This window comes from Papio anubis, chromosome 9 (genome assembly GCF_008728515.1).
Source record: "Papio anubis isolate 15944 chromosome 9, Panubis1.0, whole genome shotgun sequence".
Lineage (NCBI taxonomy): Eukaryota > Metazoa > Chordata > Mammalia > Primates > Cercopithecidae > Papio > Papio anubis.
The window spans coordinates 70,662,170-70,681,635 of NC_044984.1; the positions used below are offsets into that span (position 1 = coordinate 70,662,170).

The 19,466-nt window shown below is 37.5% G+C and overlaps 2 protein-coding genes across 3 annotated transcripts in view; both read right to left on the bottom strand.

Annotated features, from left to right (window-relative positions):
- Positions 1 to 1,105: 1,105 nt before the first annotated feature.
- On the bottom strand, positions 1,106 to 4,580 carry BBS10 (Bardet-Biedl syndrome 10). The gene is made up of 2 exons (XM_009181238.4): positions 3,655 to 4,580; positions 1,106 to 3,275 (listed from the first exon to the last, which is right to left on the bottom strand). The coding sequence occupies exons 1-2, from the start codon at positions 3,849 to 3,851 to the stop codon at positions 1,310 to 1,312; spliced, it is 2,163 nt and encodes a 720-aa protein (XP_009179502.2). The 5' UTR covers positions 3,852 to 4,580; the 3' UTR covers positions 1,106 to 1,309.
- A 146-nt stretch (positions 4,581 to 4,726) lies between these two features.
- The window catches only part of OSBPL8 (oxysterol binding protein like 8), an 82,481-nt gene continuing 67,741 nt past the window's right edge, over positions 4,727 to 19,466 (bottom strand). Inside the window, exons 19-21 of one of the 2 annotated variants that reach the window (XM_021922632.2) lie at positions 14,149 to 14,254; positions 12,051 to 12,153; positions 4,727 to 4,892 (exon numbers count right to left, since the gene is read on the bottom strand). In XM_021922632.2, coding sequence (XP_021778324.1) covers positions 4,742 to 4,892; positions 12,051 to 12,153; positions 14,149 to 14,254 — 360 coding nt within the window. In that variant the 3' untranslated portion in view covers positions 4,727 to 4,741. Of the gene's footprint in view, positions 4,893 to 7,268; positions 11,464 to 12,050; positions 12,154 to 14,148; positions 14,255 to 19,466 lie in introns of those variants that run through there. The other variant, XM_017946019.3, reaches the window with a different exon arrangement.

Genomic DNA, 19,466 nt, shown 5'->3' on the forward strand with positions numbered 1-19,466 from the left:
ACTGTTTTGGCTATTACAGAGAACTGATAAAGGTAGAAGACACTGTCCTTGTCCATGGCAAGATGCATAATGTTATTTACATTGATAAGCTTTTAAAATATGAACATTTGTAAATGAAATAAATTAGAAATAAAAATAAAAAATAAAACAAACATTAGAAATAAAAATTGTCAAATTATTTGTTACTGTGGAACTCTGGCTATGCACCAAATACAAGAAAAACCAGTAAATACATGAAATATCCTTACAAGCTCTTGGGGTCAGGAGAAACTGAAAGTATTAATTGTATATCCTTTCTAGTATTAACCTTTTACTACAGAAATGAAAGAGTTCACAATGCACAGTTATATTTCAGATAACATATATTCAAAGGTATATCAAAGGTGAAAATCTATCCAAGGTGGCAATAAACCAATGACCACATAAAAGTAAAAATTAATTTTATGCTTTTTGAAAAAAAATTTGAGCCTTTTATTCACTGCTAATTTTATGCTTTTCGAAAAAATAATTTGAGCCTTTTATTCACTGCTTTACAAAGTATGAGTAGGGAAAATTAATGCAAGTAATGTATTCAATATTAAAAACAATTAGAATAAGCCTACCCAAATCAGAAATTAAATGATTCTATGAACTAAACATGTAACGATGAAGGAGGGCTGGAGTGAAAAAGATACAGAAGAGTAAAAAGGAGCTACAAAGAAACACCCTACCCTAAACACAGAGGCTAACACAGAGCTGAGACACAGAGGCATAAAATAGGGAAAAAACAGACACACTTAGCCAAATCTTGGCTTCCCCTCTAGATTTGTTCCATAAAGTAATTTAGTATTTGCATCTGGTCTGGCGACCTTAGTGCCTTTCTTCTAAAGACTTTTAAAGTTACACTATTTTCCTAAGCAGACTGAACTGACTTTAGAATCGGTGGTCACATGCCTGCTCTACTTGGCTTGAGTTAGATGAAAAGTTTGGTTAAAAACTTCTGATGCTGACCGGGCGTGGTGGCTCACGCCTGTAATCCCAGCACTTTGGGAGGCCGAGATGGGCGGATCACGAGGTCAGGAGATCGAGACCATCCTAGCTAACACGGTGAAACCCCGTCTCTACTAAAAATACATTTAAAAAAATGAGCCGGGCATGGTGGCGGGCACCTGTAGTCCCAGCTACACGGGAGGCTGAGGCAGGAGAATGGTGTGAACCCGGGAAGCGGAGCTTGCAGTGAGTGGAGATCGTGCCACTGCACTCCAGCCTGGGTGACAAAGCAAGACTCCGTCTCAAAAAAAACAAAACAAAACAAAAAAAACTTCTGATGTTATAGTTCATCTTCTGAATCTTGATTGTGAACTTTCTGAGGGTGTCTCTTAACAGTGATTACCAAGTCAATGGTTAATATTTTTGTCAAACACTGAAGGACTGAAGTTAGTAGCTGGTATTTACCTGTTACTGATTCCAAACCTGTCTGACTGCTTACCAAGGGTTGATTGGTTTTCAGTGCATGGACAGCTCTTATATATATATGTGGAAAGCTGTACTTTCCTGTTTTAGATTTATAAAGGACTCTGGGAATGCCTAAAAGTGCATTAGCTATTATCATACTAACCATGGTTTCTTCTGATTGATGGCATTTTTTGGCATAGTTGAGAAGATAGTAATGTAACAAGATCTCAAAATTACCACCTACGGGCAAAACACAACCAGCTGGCATAGATGAGGAAAGGTAACTCTGGGAAGCACCCATATTCTGTAACTTACAACTCACTGGTAACATGCTTCCCTTTCCAGTAATATTTGTGACTTGTAAATTTTCATAAGAAATGTCTATTCTCTTGTTTCCTCTTGTTGAATAAGCAGTGGAATTGTTTTTGAGTAATGGTTCATAATCATCAGTTAGCCTGTTTCTTTCCAAAGACAAACATTTCAGCGTTTCATCTGTTTGGAATGTATCTGTTGGGGTTGAATACGGAATATATGTTTCTAATTCTACATCTGAAATTACCAAATTAGAATGTACTTTTAAATATGTTTGAGGTTTTTCCAATTCATCTTTGTTCTCTACAACTGTGTCCTGATAAGGCCTTTGTATTGAGCCCTTACCAGTATCTGGTGCTTGATAACTTTCTCCACTGTTCTTATAAATAAAAAGACTTGAAGTGCCATTTTGGTCACTGGTTTGTGTCATGTAATTTAGATCAAGGTCTTTAAATAATTGCCGAAGCATTTTAAATGCTCCATGTAAAGCATCCTCATGTTGTTCAATGAGACCCCGCACGGGTCCACAAAGAACTACACAGTGTGGTATAAATGTACACGTGCCAATCAAGCCGAGATGAACATATCTTTTGGATCTGAGGATAAGAGGTTTACAAAATTTCACCAAAGCAGTGTTAGATATTTCACACTGTGAAAAGGCCTGTGGTGGTACAAATGGAGAAAGACCAATGATCCTCCGGATAAGAGAAACTTCTTCTGATGATAAACACTCAACCACTGATATGCCATTCACCCCTGCATAATAAATAACTAAATCTGGTTGTTTCACACTAGATAGGAGCAATTTTACATTCTGACTACGTAGATGTTTCATTATTGCTTTTGTCTTTTCCATAATCCAAAATTGAGATGTTTGAAACTGTGCTTCTGAATTTAGAATAAACTCTGACCCAGAAGTGGAAAAAAGAGGCTGAATGGTTTCTGTTACTATCACCATTCGTATGTCACCATCTGCTGGGCAGTACACAGAAAAATCTTTCTGAAGCACAAGACCAGCTATGATCCTGGAATCTGAAACAGGAAGGCCAGTGACACCAACATTCAACTCTACAAAATAGTCATCCACTAACTCAAACACATCAATCCCAGTTTTACAAGTCATACACTTGAAAAAGTAATCACACATCAACTGTGAAATAAATTTGTGATTATTTCTTCCCACTCTTCCACAAAAGTATGCTTCTAAGAGCAACTCTAAAGAGCTCCTACACAATGTTCTCTCTTTAACAGATGAAAAGATAGACAAAAAGTGTCTACTTAGGTACTGGTCCATAATACCGTCTAATATTTGTGTCTGAAACGTTACGAGAGCCTGGGAAATAAATTTCCACTGACAACAATTTTTCCAATGCCTTCCATGGGTTTGAATGTTTTCACACATCAAAGGATCCTTTTCTCTGTCTGTGACTGCATGAAGTCCTCTAAGCAAATGGCAAAGAAAGATAATAAATGTTTTTGCACCATCTCCTGTTTTTTTGAGATGACTGGAAACACAGTCCACTATCATCCTGTACAAAAAAGAAATAAAGCAACTCATTTTCAAAAGGCCGGCTTCCCATATTTTAAATTAAAATCATGTTTACACAGCCATAAGTATAAAATGAGAATATTGTTCCTTTGATACATCCTTAGTTTTTTCCTTTCTTGGAAAAAATTGTGCTCTATTCCCAGATTCTACGGTTGGGTGGAGTGGGGAGAAGTGGTCTTGGGAATTGGTAAGATTTGGGGTAAAGGAGTGTTCCCTTGGGCAGGGCTCTAATTCCGAGCAGACAGCGGTTTCACCCGAGGTCAGTCTTTCCAAGTACGTATAGCCTCAGGATGGGACAAGAGGTCCACAGAGGCTGCCTGGGGTGCCCAGCTACAGGCTAGCGTGTGGGACGCGGGTACCTGGCTATGGGATGCTGTAAGTGTAGCGCCTCCAGGAGGCGGCCTCCATTCCGGCTGAGAAGCACCTCGCCAGTCGGCTTCGTACACAAAACCTGCCGTCCCTCGGGCCCCATGCAGCAGCTTACGATGGCTTCCAGCACCTCGGCCACCTGCAACGCCGCCTTCACAGACCCTGTGGCGGCCATAGAACTTAGCATCTGGGCCGCTTCCCCTTTTTGGCCTGCTTGCAGAACACCGGGGCCGACCGAAAAAAGGGGTGGGAGCGGCCGGAAACGGAATAGGCGGGGAGAAAACCCGGAAGCCGGTAACACGGCTTCTTGGTTGGGCGAGAGGGCTGCCCTTCTGTCCGCTTGGTGGAAAAGCCCCGCAGCTTTGCCAGGTGGGGTGAGCTGCCCTGTTGTCTGCGAAGACAGATAAAAAGACTAGGATTTCCAGCAGCTGTACCAGGAGCGGCAACCCTAAGCCCTTCCCCGACTCCCTAGGTGAATTCATTTCCCTCCAGTGGCGTCCGCTGCCCCCAAATCCCTTAGTCTCCCGAGAAACTTTCTTCCAAAGTCAGCACGGTATTGGGGCCTGCGCGAAGGAGAGGGCACCCCGGTTGGAACTCAGCTGGCTTTCATCCCCTGCCAGAAGCTGCTTGTTCCGGGGCAAAACCTCTGTCTGCCTTGGATTCACGCATGTTCTGTCCACATTCTCCACGAATTGGTCTCCTTACCGTCACGGAAATAATTTGTAGATGCAGGACAGGTGAGGAGAGCCTAGCTACAGCCATGAATTGCAGGCTTTATGTCCGCTGCAGAGGCTTTACCACATTTCCTTGACTCAGGTATCACAATAAAACTCTAGACACCACAGAGATATTAAGCAGAAATGATGCGAAGATTCCATTTATTTATTTATTTATTTTTTGAGATGGAGTCTCGCTCTGTCGCCCAGGCTGGAGTGCAGTGGCGCAGTCTCGGCTGACTGCAACCTCCGTCTCCCGGGTTCAAGCGATTCCCGTGCCTCAGCCTCCCAAGTAGCTGGGATTACAGGCATACGCCACTGTGCCCAGCCAATATTTGTATTTTTAGTAGAGATGGGGATGTCACCATGTTGACCAGGCTGGTTTCGAACTCCTGACCCGAATGATCCACCTGCCAGGGCCTTTCAGAGTGTTGGGATTACAGGCATGAGCCACCGCACCAGGCCGATGTGAAGATTTAAATCCATTAGTCACGTTGGTGATCAACAGTATGCTTTAAAACACATGGCCAAGGATTAGTGTATATAATCCAAAGACAGAAAATACTGTCTCTTATATTACAACCCTTTTTTTTTTTTTTTTTTTTTTTTTTTAAAGAGACGAGGTCTCACTCTGCCGCCCAGGCTGGAGTGCAGTGGCGCCATCATAGCTCACTGCAGCTCCGAATTCCTGAGCTCGTGATCCTCCTGTCTTAGCCTTCAAGTCGCTTTGTGCCTCACTACACCCGGTTATTTTCTTTTTTAGTAGCGACAGGCTCTCCCTATGTTGCCCAGGCTGATCTTGAATTCCTGGCCTCAAGTGATCCTCCAGACTTGGCCTTCTAAAGTTTTAGGATTACAGGCATGAGCCACCTTGCTTGGCCTAAAACACAGGCACTTGAGAGTATGGGCTTTGGATTCAGACCTGGGTTTGCTCTGTCATTTCCTTACCTGTGGCATTCACCAAGCATCCTCTTTGACCTCTGCTTTTCTCATCTTTAAAAACAATGGGCCTGGTGCGGTGGCTCATGGCTGTGATTCCAGCACTTTGGGAGGCTGAGGCAGGCGATCACAGGAAGCCAAGAGTTCAAGACCAGCATGGCCAACATAGCGAAATCCCGTCTCTACTAAAAACACAAAAATTAGCTGGGCATGGGTAGTGCATGCTTGTAATCCCAGCTACTCTGGAGGCTGAGGCATGAGAATCGCTTGAACTCGGGAAAGGAGGTTGCGGTGAGCGGAGATCGCACCACTGCACTCCAGCCTGGGCGACAGAGCAAGACCTTGTCTCAAAACAAAACAATCCCCGCCAAAAAAACCAATGGAGATAATATATATAAAATAAAAATCTCAAAAGGTTTTGAGGAGCTCTGGAGAATGTTCACTAAACACTTTGCATAGTGCCTGGCATAGTTAGCACTCAACATTCAAATACTTATATTACACCTGTTTCAGGAAAAGGGTCCCAATCCAGACCCCAAGAGAGGGTTCTTGGATCTCATGCAAGAAAGAGTTCAGGGCGAGTCCATAAAGTGAAAGCAAGTTTATTAAGAAGAATAAAATAATGGTTACTCCACAGGCAGAGCAGCCCCAAGGGCTGCTGGTTGCCCATTTTTATGGTTATTTCTTGATGATATGCTAAACATGTTAGGGGTGGATTATTCACGCCTCCCCTTTTTAGACCATATAGCGTAACTTCCTGACATTGCCATGACATTTGTAAACTGTCATGGCGCTGATGGGAGTGTAGCAGTGAGGAAAACCAGAGGTCCCTCTCGTGGCCATCTTGGTTTTGGTGGGTTTTAGCCAGCTTTACTGCAACCTGTTTTATCAGCAAGGTCTTTGTGACCTGTATCTTGTGCCAACCTCCTATCTCATCCTGTGACTTAGGATGCCTTAATCGTTTGGGAATGCAGCCTAGTAGATCTTAGCCTCATTTTACCCAGCTCCTATTCAAGATGGAATTGCTCTGGTTCAGACACCTCTGACACACCCACCAAATTACTGTGGTAGGTCACCACTCTCCTGGTTTATTATTCCCACAAGTGATATTTTGTGAGATGCAGAAGATTCAACTAGCATAACAGCACAACATACATCATCTAGAGTAGAAATATGCCAATATTAGCAAGAAAATGATCTTGTAGATGTTTCACTGAGGTTGGACAATGAGGGGCCCGTTTTCCTTAATCCTTATTGCTATGAACAAGATAGGAGGAACCGGCAGGCCCTCACATCTTTTTCTCCCCAATTAATCAAACCAAACCAAATGACAGCCAGAAGCAATTGGACCCTGAGCAGAGAGAAGAAAGGAGGGTGGGGGAAAACCAGAGAGGAATGATGCCTCGGAACTCATCTGATGTTGACTTGGTATAGACTAATAGGTGATCTGAGGGGGGTAAAAAAAAAAAAAAAACCCTTTCATATGGATTTCGTGTATGTTTAATAGTAGGGTTTTTTTCTGGTGCTACTCGGGTTACATTACTCAATATCAACCAGTGGATTATATTCCTGACATTTAGAAGTGAAGTGCTATTAGAGTTCTATTTAAGTGTACTATGGAGATACAGATTCAAACTTGTGTTTTTACTCTTAAAGTAACAGTGGGCTACCACTCTTACTCTGTAGCTTTTGGAGACATTCAACCTCTCTGAGCCTCAGCGTCCTCATGTATAAAATCTGGCTAACTTCCTCTTAAAGTTCTCATAGAGGATTCGAGAAGAATGAATATAAAGCACCAAGCAAAGCATACTTCAGGGATTCTCACTGTTGAATCCCTTTCAAGTCCTTTGCCATCCTTTGCAGCTATCCCTATCCCCCTAAAAGGGGGGATTAAAACAAATTAGCACTAATTTAGTCACCATATTGTATTAAAAGTCACTTGATCACCGTTTGCTTTTTTTAAAAATTTTATTTAGAAGCCTACTTGTAGAAGTTAGCATAATTTTACAGATTATTAGAAAAATTCAATTCTTTTCTCTCTGCAAACAGTTATAATAGGTTAGGAATAATAGATTAGAAATGTACTACATTACAAAACAGTAGCCTATAACTATCTGTACATTTACTGTGCACCTTAAGGAAAAGAATTTGACAGTGTGCTGTACTTACACTGCAGGTAACATATTTTTATTCTGTCACACAAAACTGACCAGTGGTAGTGCTTGTATTTATAAATGGCCATTAAACAGAATATTTAAACTCAGATGTATATTTAGCATGCTAAAAAGTGAAAAAAATTTCAGCTGAAGTTCTGTGGCTCATCAATTCAAATGTTTCATGACATTTTTTTCTTTAAATGAAAAATTTTGATATTGTAAAACAAATTACATAAATGCAAAAAGATATTTTCTAAATTTTTAGAAAGAATATTCACATTCATTTTGTCATGGGTTTCGTGTGGCTCTTGTAAATATATTAATCATATTAAGACGACACTGGTCCTATACAATTTTAACAGTCCATCTTCAATTAAAAACTGTAATAAAAATAAACAGTATGTAAAGAGTAACAAAAAGTAAATTAAATATACTAAACTCACACAACAGGTAGAATAAAATGAAACCAAATTACATAATGGCAGGTTATACATTTTAAAGAATCTCTTTCCACTTAGTCAAATAAGATAGAAACTGAAATGTAAACTTACTGATTTCTGTGGGATTTTCCCCACTGGTTCAAATAGGAAAATTTGATATAAATCTAGTATTTTATTTCTGTACATTTAATATGATTCAATATAATCTGCAGTCTCATGTATGGCTTATCAATAATGCCATCATCACTGTATGTCAAACAGAAAACCTCACTGCTTACTAGAAATGCTAAACACTGGAAAAAATGGAATTTTATACATTTGTTTTCTTAAATTTTGACAGATATTCTTCAAAAAGTTAAAACTGCCTTCCACAAAATTTTGTGTGTATATGGCACAAGTTAACAGCCAAAAAGTGTGAAATCCATCGAAAAGGCACTGTTAACAATACTCAGAATAATCTGACAAGTCTACATCAATGTCTGAGTAAAGAATAGGTAAATAGACAAACCCTTATAAAAGATAGCATTATTGTTTAAATATAGCTATATAAAAAGAAATAAAGTGACACACAGAAATGACCCTTTTATGACAATTAAGCCTATAAACACCTTGAATCATATTATAGTTCTGTAACACAAAAAAATGACAAAAATATTTTCTTAAAGGCACAAAAGCATGAATATTAAATGAGAGTTGTATTTTACAAGGCCAACTTTTCAATGGAATGCAATTACCAGCTGAGCTGTGACAAAGAGTACACTGTACCTTTATAACTGATATAAAACAAAAAAGTACTAAAATGAAATATAAGTAAAATATCTATTGCTGTAACTTAACATTTCACATGCTCTATTTATTGTTTTTTTTTTACATGTCATGGGCCAGCTACATCTTACTAAATGGTGGATGATGGCATAGTACATTTAACAGCTAAAAAGAAAATGCACATGTGAATAATTATTACTCAGTTAAATTTTCATGTAGGAAAATAACATTTGGATAAATGAAAAAAACTGGTCATAAATCCTAGAAACCCTCATGAGGCTCTCAGACAACTTGGAACCGTAAATCACATTATGAATCCATATGTGAAGGAAGATTAATTTCAGGCAAATAACATTCAAAGTCAATTACATATATGGCTACAAAGTTAGTAATTATGTGTTTTAAAGATTCATATAACTAAGTCTAGTACAAGCACTGATCTAAAATTAAGCCACCAATTCCTGAGTTTTGTGTTCAGTTCATAGAAAGAAACTCATACAACTAAAAGCATAAGAGGACTATTAGATTAGATGCATGCTTTTAGTGTATAAGGAACAGTCATGAATAACCCTGCTCTTTCTTAAGAAATAGTTTTTGACTCTTTGGGTAAGAACCCATAACATTTGCTCTAAAAAGAAATTTTAAAAATAAAGAACATAACTACCTATTTAGTCTTAGAAGATACCCATACAAATAAAATATTATTTGGACCAAATGAAAACAACATACACGTGGATAAGACCAAAGTCCTAAGAGGTGGGTCACCAATAAAAAAAATGTCAACAAGGTTTAATGATGAAATGATTTTTGTGATAAGCCAATAAAGTTGTATGTAATTAACTAAACCATAAAAAAGATGAAACTGTACAATATTTACAGAATATCATATATCAATGAATAGGCAGAGTGTAACAGAATGTGAATACAAACATTATATTGACAAATACAAAATATAACCAAAACTCCATTTGTTCTAATGTCATGAAAACACTGGGTATATTTATGCTTTTATCAATTTAAAACATCCTGTCACATGTACATATGGAATACAGCATTATTTTGCCAACAAAACATGGGAAATGGTTCTTCATAGAAACCTAAGGATACTTGAGATAGCTATATTGATTAGGGAAAAAAGCAGGCTCTTTTTATCATTTTGATTTTCATAATTTACCAATCAACCCTTGTATTTATCATGGCATAAATGATTGTAATTTTACCATTTCACAGCCTCCTCCTACAGAAAGGCAAATGTGGTGGGGGTGATTATTCTCTCTGACCTTCATTTTCATTAAAAAACATTTCAAAATCTATACTTTCAGGATTCTGAGATATATTTTAGAACAACATATTCCTAAACCTAACTACCTTGGCAAAAATTGCTTTCGAGGAATATAAATATTTCTGTAAAAATACAAAGTCAAAATATTAAACTGAAGAAACAAACAAAAAAACTTAGTTTGCCTTAGCCTGAACAATAGGAATCTTAAAGAATTGTGGTTTTGCCACAGAAAGAAGTTACTAAGAAGAGGGAGGATAATAAAAAATTAAACTTCAGAACTTGATACTCTTCGTAAATACTCAACTTATTGCACATTTTACAATTACCAATTTTAATGTTCACATAAAGGCCACCACACAGTGTCTTTTCTTATTGCCTTTCTCTTTTTGGTTTTTGAAGTAAAATACTGGTTATAATTTTTTGTATCCTGCTTATTCACTGAACACATTAGAGTCTAAAGCTAAAATAAATTTTCATAACGAAAAAACATGAATTATCAGCACTTCAAATGCCCTACAAACATCTCTAGAATTTGGCCTATGTTATGAACCAGCTGACTTAAGAAAAACAAAAATAAGAAAAAAGGACAGCAATCAACTTTGACCACATTTTTTTCAGCAAGTGCTTAAGGTGGTATTATAATCAATCCAAGTAGTTGCACACCAGTGTTTTTATACTGATGTAAACAAAAGTATATATATTTACCTGGATCTATAGATATTAAATTCTAGGGGTTAAAAAAAATCTTATGTAAACTTTTAAAAAAGCAATTTGCCATTTATCTCTCTCAGTGTATTCATTTTGACTATTCATACTTTTTCTTTCCTTCTAAGAAGACAATTGAGCTGAGTGCTTTGCAAATGATTTTAACAGTAGTGTACTGAATTAATTATGTCTATTTTTCCATCATTTCTCAATCTGTAATTCCTTACTGATAAAAGTTTTGTGCCTGTTTTATGAAGAAAATAGATTACATATATTTATAAGATTGATAGCATTTTTTGTTATGAACAATGTTAACATTATATCTCAGAACATACTATAGAATACAAAGACTACTATCAGGTAAGAGTACATAAGAGACAATTGTGTATACATGTGGGTTTATTCTACTCACATGTAGACACATTCTCACAAAAGCTAGAAATGTCCTGGCACTTAACACATAGCTCACTTTAATAATCAAATAGGATAGCTCTTGTTTCAGTGTGAAGATAAAAGATACGAAAAGTCAATACCTCTACATTTATCTCCTAGGTTTTTTGTTTTCAGAATATTGTGATTTTTAATCAAGACCAAACCAACTTGAACACTGGTCCCAGGCCAAATCAGATCTTTCTAGTTCACTGATTCAATGGCAGAGAACTTCTACTTGAACATGAAATTTATTATGACTTGAAGCAAAATCAGGAGGAAAATGATGAAGTAGTCTTTTTGTTGCAGAAAATAATCTGTGGCAGGTGTGCTTGAAACTAAATGATTTCGAAGAGCCATAATATTTCTACAAAAATAAGCAACAACAAATTTTATAATGATTTGCCAGAAATGTTGGCATAGAGCCCACAATTTGATATTATACACTCACAGAGCACTTAATAATTTTTAGTTGCTGGGTAATGGGGTGGTATGTAGGGGCTGGGGGAGGGGTCTGAGACTGCAAAGAGGAATACTTAAGGGCTCAGAGAGTGAATATTTACCCACTGTTATGGATGCATTTCAATATTTCAGCTGATGCATTCCAATGAAATAATAGCCATGCACAGAAGGCACTATAGAGGCCTTTGTTAACTGACTTTCTCAGAAACAACCCCACCTCCACAGGCAACTCAGCTACATTCCTAGCATACTACAGGAGTAAATAAAGTGATTCCAATTCTACCCTCACAGAGAAAAAACCTCTCCTCCCTTCCCAAGTATTTTAGTGATGGAGGAATTTCATAAGTGTCAAACATCAGGTGATAGAAACTAACATTCTATTTTAACTTAGCTAAATGTTATAAAAATATGAAGTTTGCATATGATTTCCCACATAACAGGATCCTTAACTACTCCTTGGTCTCAAAGGAATAGTAACTGTTAGCATATTACCTTTTAATTTCTTCCTGTGTTTGTTTTATAGATTCGATGGAACTCTGAATGTCTCCCAGTTCTATTCCTTTCTTTCTTCTTGTACTTGGTTTTACTGATTGAGCTAAAAAGACATTTAGAATGAAGCTGAAACTATAAAAATAATCTACAGTTCAATTTAATGTTTCTCATGTAATAAAAATTTTCCTGGGCATTTGTTTTTGTAGCCTAGAGATTAGCATAGTAATATGAATACTCTGCACTTTTGAAGTTTCAAACACATCATTGCAACACTAGAACACTACAAATATATTTAAAGAACTACACAGTTGAATTGTGGATGGCACCAGTTTTATTTTTTAACTAATTAAAACAAATAATTCATTAGAAAATATATATTAACTTGAAGAAGGTATTACTCTTTTCTGTTCCTTGCCCATTTGCCTACCTCTGAAGAAGTTAGCTTCTTGAGCCCTTTTTTCAATATTTTATTGTTAGTGTTTAGTTACCCAAACTTTAAATCCCTTTCGACACTTCTGCAAATTTTTACTGCCAATCAGCAAGCTGTATATGTTTTTCCAAATTCCCTCTCATATGCATTCCTTCCTTTCCATTTTGGTTCAGATCCTACTTAACCTCTCTACAAGTCTCAGCTTTCTCACTTTAAAAATAGGGATAATAATACCAGACTTCACAGGGTTGTTATAAGGTGTATTTAACATACAGTCTGGCACATATTAATTACTCAGTAAATGTCTGCTGATACGTTATAGTTATATAGTAAAGTGGATGACAAAGTGAATTAAGGAGCCAAAAAAAATCTGCATATATAACATACATATACCTACTTATGGGGTATGTGACCTTAGGCAGGTTAACTTGTGTCTGTTTCTTTTCTTGTAAAATGGGAATAACAATAATACAACCAATACTCTCTTCTAACACACTGGGATGCCATGTGACTCCTGCTTTTAAACCCTTATTTGTTTCATTCCTCTAACTACTCGAGTATGTTACCTCACCCCACTCCCCAAGCCTAGACTGCTATAATCCATTAGAAATCCTAATAATTCATCAGAATTCTAAGAACTTTCCCTCGAATTGAATTGAGCTCCCTCTCCTTTAAACTGGTTATCGCTTGTCATCTAATTTCTTAGTAATCTACCATTTATTCACCTCTAGTGTTATCTTTATAGGTTAAAATGGGCTCCGTAGTTCAGTGTAAACTCAGTAGAGATTATGGCTTAAAGTTTTTTTTTTCTTTTTTTTTGTCATAATATCACAAACATCACTTTAATCCTTTCATGATTATATCTCAATGTAGTTCAAGATAGTTTACACATTATCTGACTAGAATAAGAATGGAGTACAATTTAATCTAGCAGTTCCTAAGTTTTATATTTTTATTGTCTGTCACTTCCCAACACTACAGTAATATATTCTGGAAATGAAAAACATTTTTGAAGCATGGAAGTGAGCTCAAAGCTCAAAAAATGCTTCTGAATTCAATCTAGGGAACCATCAACAATTTTTCAGAGGTTAACAAGGCATAAGAGGTAGCTATTACCTAGAGTGTGGGTTTTTTTTGTTTTTTTTTTGTTTTTTTTGAGACAGGGTCTAACTTTGTCACCCAGGCTGGAGTTCAGTAGTGCGATCTCGGCTCAGTGCATCTTCTCCCTCCTGGGTTCAAGCAATTCTCGTGCCTCAGGCTCCCAAGTAGCTGGGATTACAGGTGTGCACCACCGCACCTGGCTAATTTTTTCCTATTTTTAGTAGAGACGGGGTTTCGCCATGTGGGCCAGGTTGTTCTTGAACTCTTGGCCTCAAGTGATCTGCCCACCTTGGCGTCCCAAAGTACTGTGATTACAGGCGTGAGCCACCACACCCGCCCTAGAGTGTGGTTTTTATTTAGGTGTCTCCCCTTTTTCATTTTCTGTTTCTTTACCTTGCGTCCTTGTCTCACAACTTATCTATGATCTAGAATCGCTTTTGTACCTCAACCCTGCCCCAACCAAATCATGTAACTTCTTGAGTTAATATGAAAAACCATATTGATATCAAATTGTGTAGTAATTAAAAAAAATTAAGACTCTCATTAGTCTGCAATAAATGTTTTTACCTTCACTTCCAGAGGAGTCTTGGATGTCAGGTTCTGGGGAGGAATAGCCTTTTGCTACTTTCTTCTGTTGCCTGGTTGGCTTATGTTTCATTTTGGGGACATTAACCTAAAGAAAAAAATAACTATTTTGTGAATTTGCACTGTATTTTGGACTGAAGACCAATTGTGTACAACTGTCAAAATTATCTGCACATAGGCATGATATTCAGAAAAAAAAGACAACAATGAAATAGTCTAATTCAAATTTAACAAAGGTGATGCGCTTATGCAATCAAATGATCTTATTTTAATAGGAAGTAATTTGGCACAAATGTCAAAAAGTAAAATACACAACAAACAGTATACCCAGTCTCTCACACTAAAGAGGTACCCATCACTATCAGTTTATATCCAGGGATATTTTTATGTATACATAAACAAATACGAATATAGATCCCCCTACCTCTGACTGCACCAGCTAGTATCTCTAGTAGAATGTTAAGTAATAGTGTGTATAAATTATATTTATCTTGTTCCTGATGTTAGAAACATTCCCACTGAATGATGCTGGGTTTCCAGTAAAACTGTTTATTTACTTTTAATCACATCTGGGTAGTACAGAAAGTATCTTATAATAAATAAAAATGATACTATTATTTTGTAGAGCATTATTTTAACTTATTGAAAGCAATTAAATGGATGCACAAGATTCAAAAGTATACGAAACCATCAACTATGACTAAATTTTCCTTAGAATAATAAACTTTGGACTCTATCCTATTAATAGATTTGTAATTTTGGTGTTCAGTATTAAACTTAAAAACCTAAATGCAAGATTAGAAACTAGAATCAGAAAGACAAGATGTATTAGTCCATTTTTATGCTGCTGATAAAGACATTCCTGAGACTGGGACGAAAAGGAGGTTCAATTTGACTTATAGTTCCACACGTCTGCGGAGGTCGCAAAATCATGGCAGATGGCAAAAGGCACTTCTTACATGGTGGCAGCAAGACAGAATGAGGAAGATGCAAAACTGGAAACCTCTGATAAAACCATCAGATCCCGTGAGACTTATTCACTACCACAAGAATAATATAATATGGGGGAAACAGCTCCCATGATTCAAATGATCTCTCACCAAGTCCCTCCCACAACACGTGGGAATTATGGGAGTACAATTCAAGATGAGACTTGGGTGGGGACACAGAGCCAAATCATATCATTCTACCCCTAGCCCCTCCAAATCTCATGTCCTCACATTTCAAAACCAATCATGCCTTCCCAACAGTCCCCCAAAGTCTTAATTCATTTCAGGTTCTTAGAGACCTACAAAGAGACTTAGACTCTCACACAGTAATAGTGGGAGACTTTAACACTCCACTGTAAATATTAGATCAACGAGACAGAAAATTAACAAGGATATTTAGGACTTGAACTCAGCCCTGGATCAAGCAGCCCTAATAGATATCTACATAACTCTCCACCCGAAATCAACAGAATATGCATTCTTCTCAGCACCACATCACACATATATTAAAACTGACCATATAATTGGAAGTAAAACACTCCTTAGCAAATGCAAAAAAACGGAAATCATAACAAAAAGTCTCTCAGACCACAGCGCAATCAAATTAGAACTCAGGATTAAGAAACTCACTGAAAACCACACAACCACCTGGAAACTGAATAACCTGCTCTTGAATGACTACTGGGTAAATAACGAAATTAAGCCAGAAATAAGTAAGTTCTTTGAAACCAATGAGAACAAAGATACAACGTACCAGAATCTCTGGGACACAGCTAAAGCAGTGTTTAGAGGGAAATTTATAGCACTAAATGCCCACAGGAGAAAGTAGAAAAGATCTGAAATCAACACCCTAACATCACAATAAAAAGAACTAGAGAAGCAAGAGCAAACAAATTCAAAAGCTAGCAGAAGACAAGCAACAACTAAGATCAGAGCAGAACTGAAGGAGACACAGACATGAAAAACCCTTCAAAAAAATCAATGAATCCAGGAGCTGGGTTTTTTGAAAAGATTAACAAAACAGACCACTAACCAGACTAATAAAGAAGAAAAGAGAGAAGAATCAAATACACACAATAAAAAATGATAAAAGGGAGGTCACCACTAATCCCACAGAAATACAAACCACCATCAGAGGATACTATAAACACCTCTACGCAAATGAACTAGAAAATCTAGAAGAAAGAATAAATTCCTGGACACATCCACCCTCCCAAGACTAAACTAGGAAGAAGTCGAATCCCTCAATAGACCACTAACAAGTTCTGAAATTGAGGCAGCAATTAATAGCCTACCAAATCAAAAAAAGCCCAGGACCAGACGGATTCACAGCTGAATTGTACCCGAGGTACAAAGAGGAGCTGGTACCATGCCTTCTGAAACTATTCCAAACAAAAGGAAAAGAAGGACTCCTCCCTAACTCATTTTATAAGGCCAGCATCATCCTGATGCCAAAACCTGGCAGACACAACAAAAAAACTTCCAGGACAATATCCCTGATGAACATCGACGCAAAAATCCTCAATAAAATACTGGCAAACCGAATCCAGCAGCACATCAAAAAGCTGATCCACCAAGATCAAGTCGGTTTCATCCTTGGGATGCAAGGCTGATTCAACATATGCAAATCAATAAACTTAATCCATCACATAAACAGAACCAAGGACAAAAACCACATGATTATCTCAATAGATGCTGAAAAGGCCTTTAATAAAATTCAACACCCCTTCATGCTAAAAACTCTCAATAAACTAGGTATCGATGGAACGTATCTCAAAATAATAAGAGCTATTTATGGCAAACCCACAGTCAATATCATACTGAGTGGGCAAAAGCTGGAAACATTCTCTTTGAAAACCAGCACAAGACAAGGATGCCCTCTCTCACCACTCCTATTCAACATAGTACTGGAAGTTCTGGCCAGGGCAATCAAGCAAGAGAAAGAAATAAAGGGTATTCAAATAGGAAAAGAGGAAGTCAAACTGTCCCTGTTTGCAGATGACATGATTGTATATTTAAAAAACACCACTGTCTCAGCCCAAAATCTGCTTAAGCTGATAAGCAACTTCAGCAAAGTCTTAGGATACAAAAAAATCAATGTGCAAAAATCACAAGCATTCTTACACACCAATAACAGACAGAGAGCCAAATCATGAGTGAACTCCCATTCACAGTTGCTACAAAGAATAAAATACCTGGGAATACAACTTACAAGGGATGTGAAGGACCTGTTCAAGGAGAACTACAAACCACTGCTCAACGAAATAAAAGAGGACACAAACAAATGGAAGAACATTCCATGCTCATGGATAGGAAGAATCAATATCGTGAAAATGGCCATACTGCCCTAAGTAATTTATAGATTCAATGCTATACCCATCAACCTACCACTGACTTTCTTCACAGAATTAGAAAAAACTACTTTAAATTTCACATGGAACCAAAAAAAAGCCCATATAGCCAAGACAATCCTAAGCAAAAAGAACAAAGCTGGAGGCATCACGCTACCTGACTTCAAACTGTACTACAAGGCTACAGTAACCAAAACAGATATATAGACCTATGTAACAGAACAGAGGTCTCAGAAATAATGCTACACATCTACAACCATCTGATCTTGGACAAACCTGACACAAACAAACAATGGGGAAAGGGTTCCCTATTTAATAAATGGTGCTGGGAAAACTGGCTAGCCTTATGCAGAAAACTGAAACTGGTCTCCTTCCTTACACCTTATAGAAAAATTAACTCAAGATGGATTAAAGACTTAAACATAAGACCTAAAACCATAAAAACCCTAGAAGAAAACCTAGGAAATGCCATTCAGTACACAGGCATGGGCAAAGACTTCATGACTAAAACACCAAAAGCAATGGCAACAAAAGCCAAAATTGACAAATGGGATCTAATTAAACTAAAGAGCTTCTGCACAGCAAAAGAGTCTATCGTCAGAGTGAACAGGCAACCTACAGAATGGGAGAAACTTTTTGCCATCTATCCATCTGACAAAGGCTAATATCCAGAATCTACAAGGAACTTAAACAAATTCATGAGAAAAAAAAAAAAACACCACCACCACCATGGAAAAGTGGGCAAAGGATATGAACAGACACTTCTCAAAAGTAGACATTTATGCAGCCAACAAACATATTTAAAAAATCTCATCATCACTGGTCATTAGAGAAATGCAAATCAAAACCACAATGAGATACCATCTCATGCCAGTTAGAATGGCAATTATTAAAAAGTCAGGAAACAAGAGATGCTGGAGAGCAGGTGGAGAAATGGAACGCTTTTACACTGCTGGTGGGAGTGTAAATTAGTTCAACCATTGTGGAAGACTGTGGCGATTCCTCAAGGATCTAGAACTAGAAATACTATTTGACCCAGCAATCCCATTACTGGGTATATACCAAACGATTATACATCATGCTACTATAAAGACACATGCACACGTATGTTTATTGTGGCACTATTCACAATAGCAAAGACTTGGAACCAACCCAAATGCCCAACAGTGATAGACTGGATAAAGAAAATCTGGCATATACACACCATGGCATACCATGCAGCCATAAAAAAGGATGAGTTAATGTCCTTCACAGGGACATGGATGAAGCTGAAAACCATCATTCTCAGCAAAGTAACACAAGAACAGAAAACCAAACACCGCATGTTCTTACTCATAAGTGGAAGCTGAACAATGAGAACACATGGGCACAGGATGGGGAACATCATACACCGGGACCTATTGGTGGGTCGGGGGGTAGGGGAGGGATAGCATTAGGAGAAATACCTAACATAGATGACGGGTTGATGGGTGTAGCAAACCACCATAGCATGTGTATACCTATGTAACAAAACTGCACATTCTGTGCTTGTATCCCAGAACTTAAAGTATAATTAAAATTAATTAATTAATTAATTAATTGACCATGGATGTCTAGCTTGACATTTAGACACTCAATTCTATTCCATTGGTCAATAAGCCTGTTCTTACATAAGTACCACATTCCTTCGATTACTGTAGCTTTACAGTAAGTTTTGAAATCGAAAAGTGAGAGTTCTCTTTATACTTCTTTTTCAAAATTGTTTCGGCTATTTGTGGTCCCTTGCAATTCCATGTGAATTTGAGGATCTGCTTTCCCATTTTTGCAAAAAAAGGTTTGTAACATTGACAGGGATTGTGGCGAATCAGTGGGTTGCTTTGAGTAGTACTGTTATATTCTTATTTTTCTGAGACAGGGTCTCACTCTCACCCAGGCTGGAGTATAGTAGTGCCGTCACGACACTGCAGCCTTGACCTCTCTG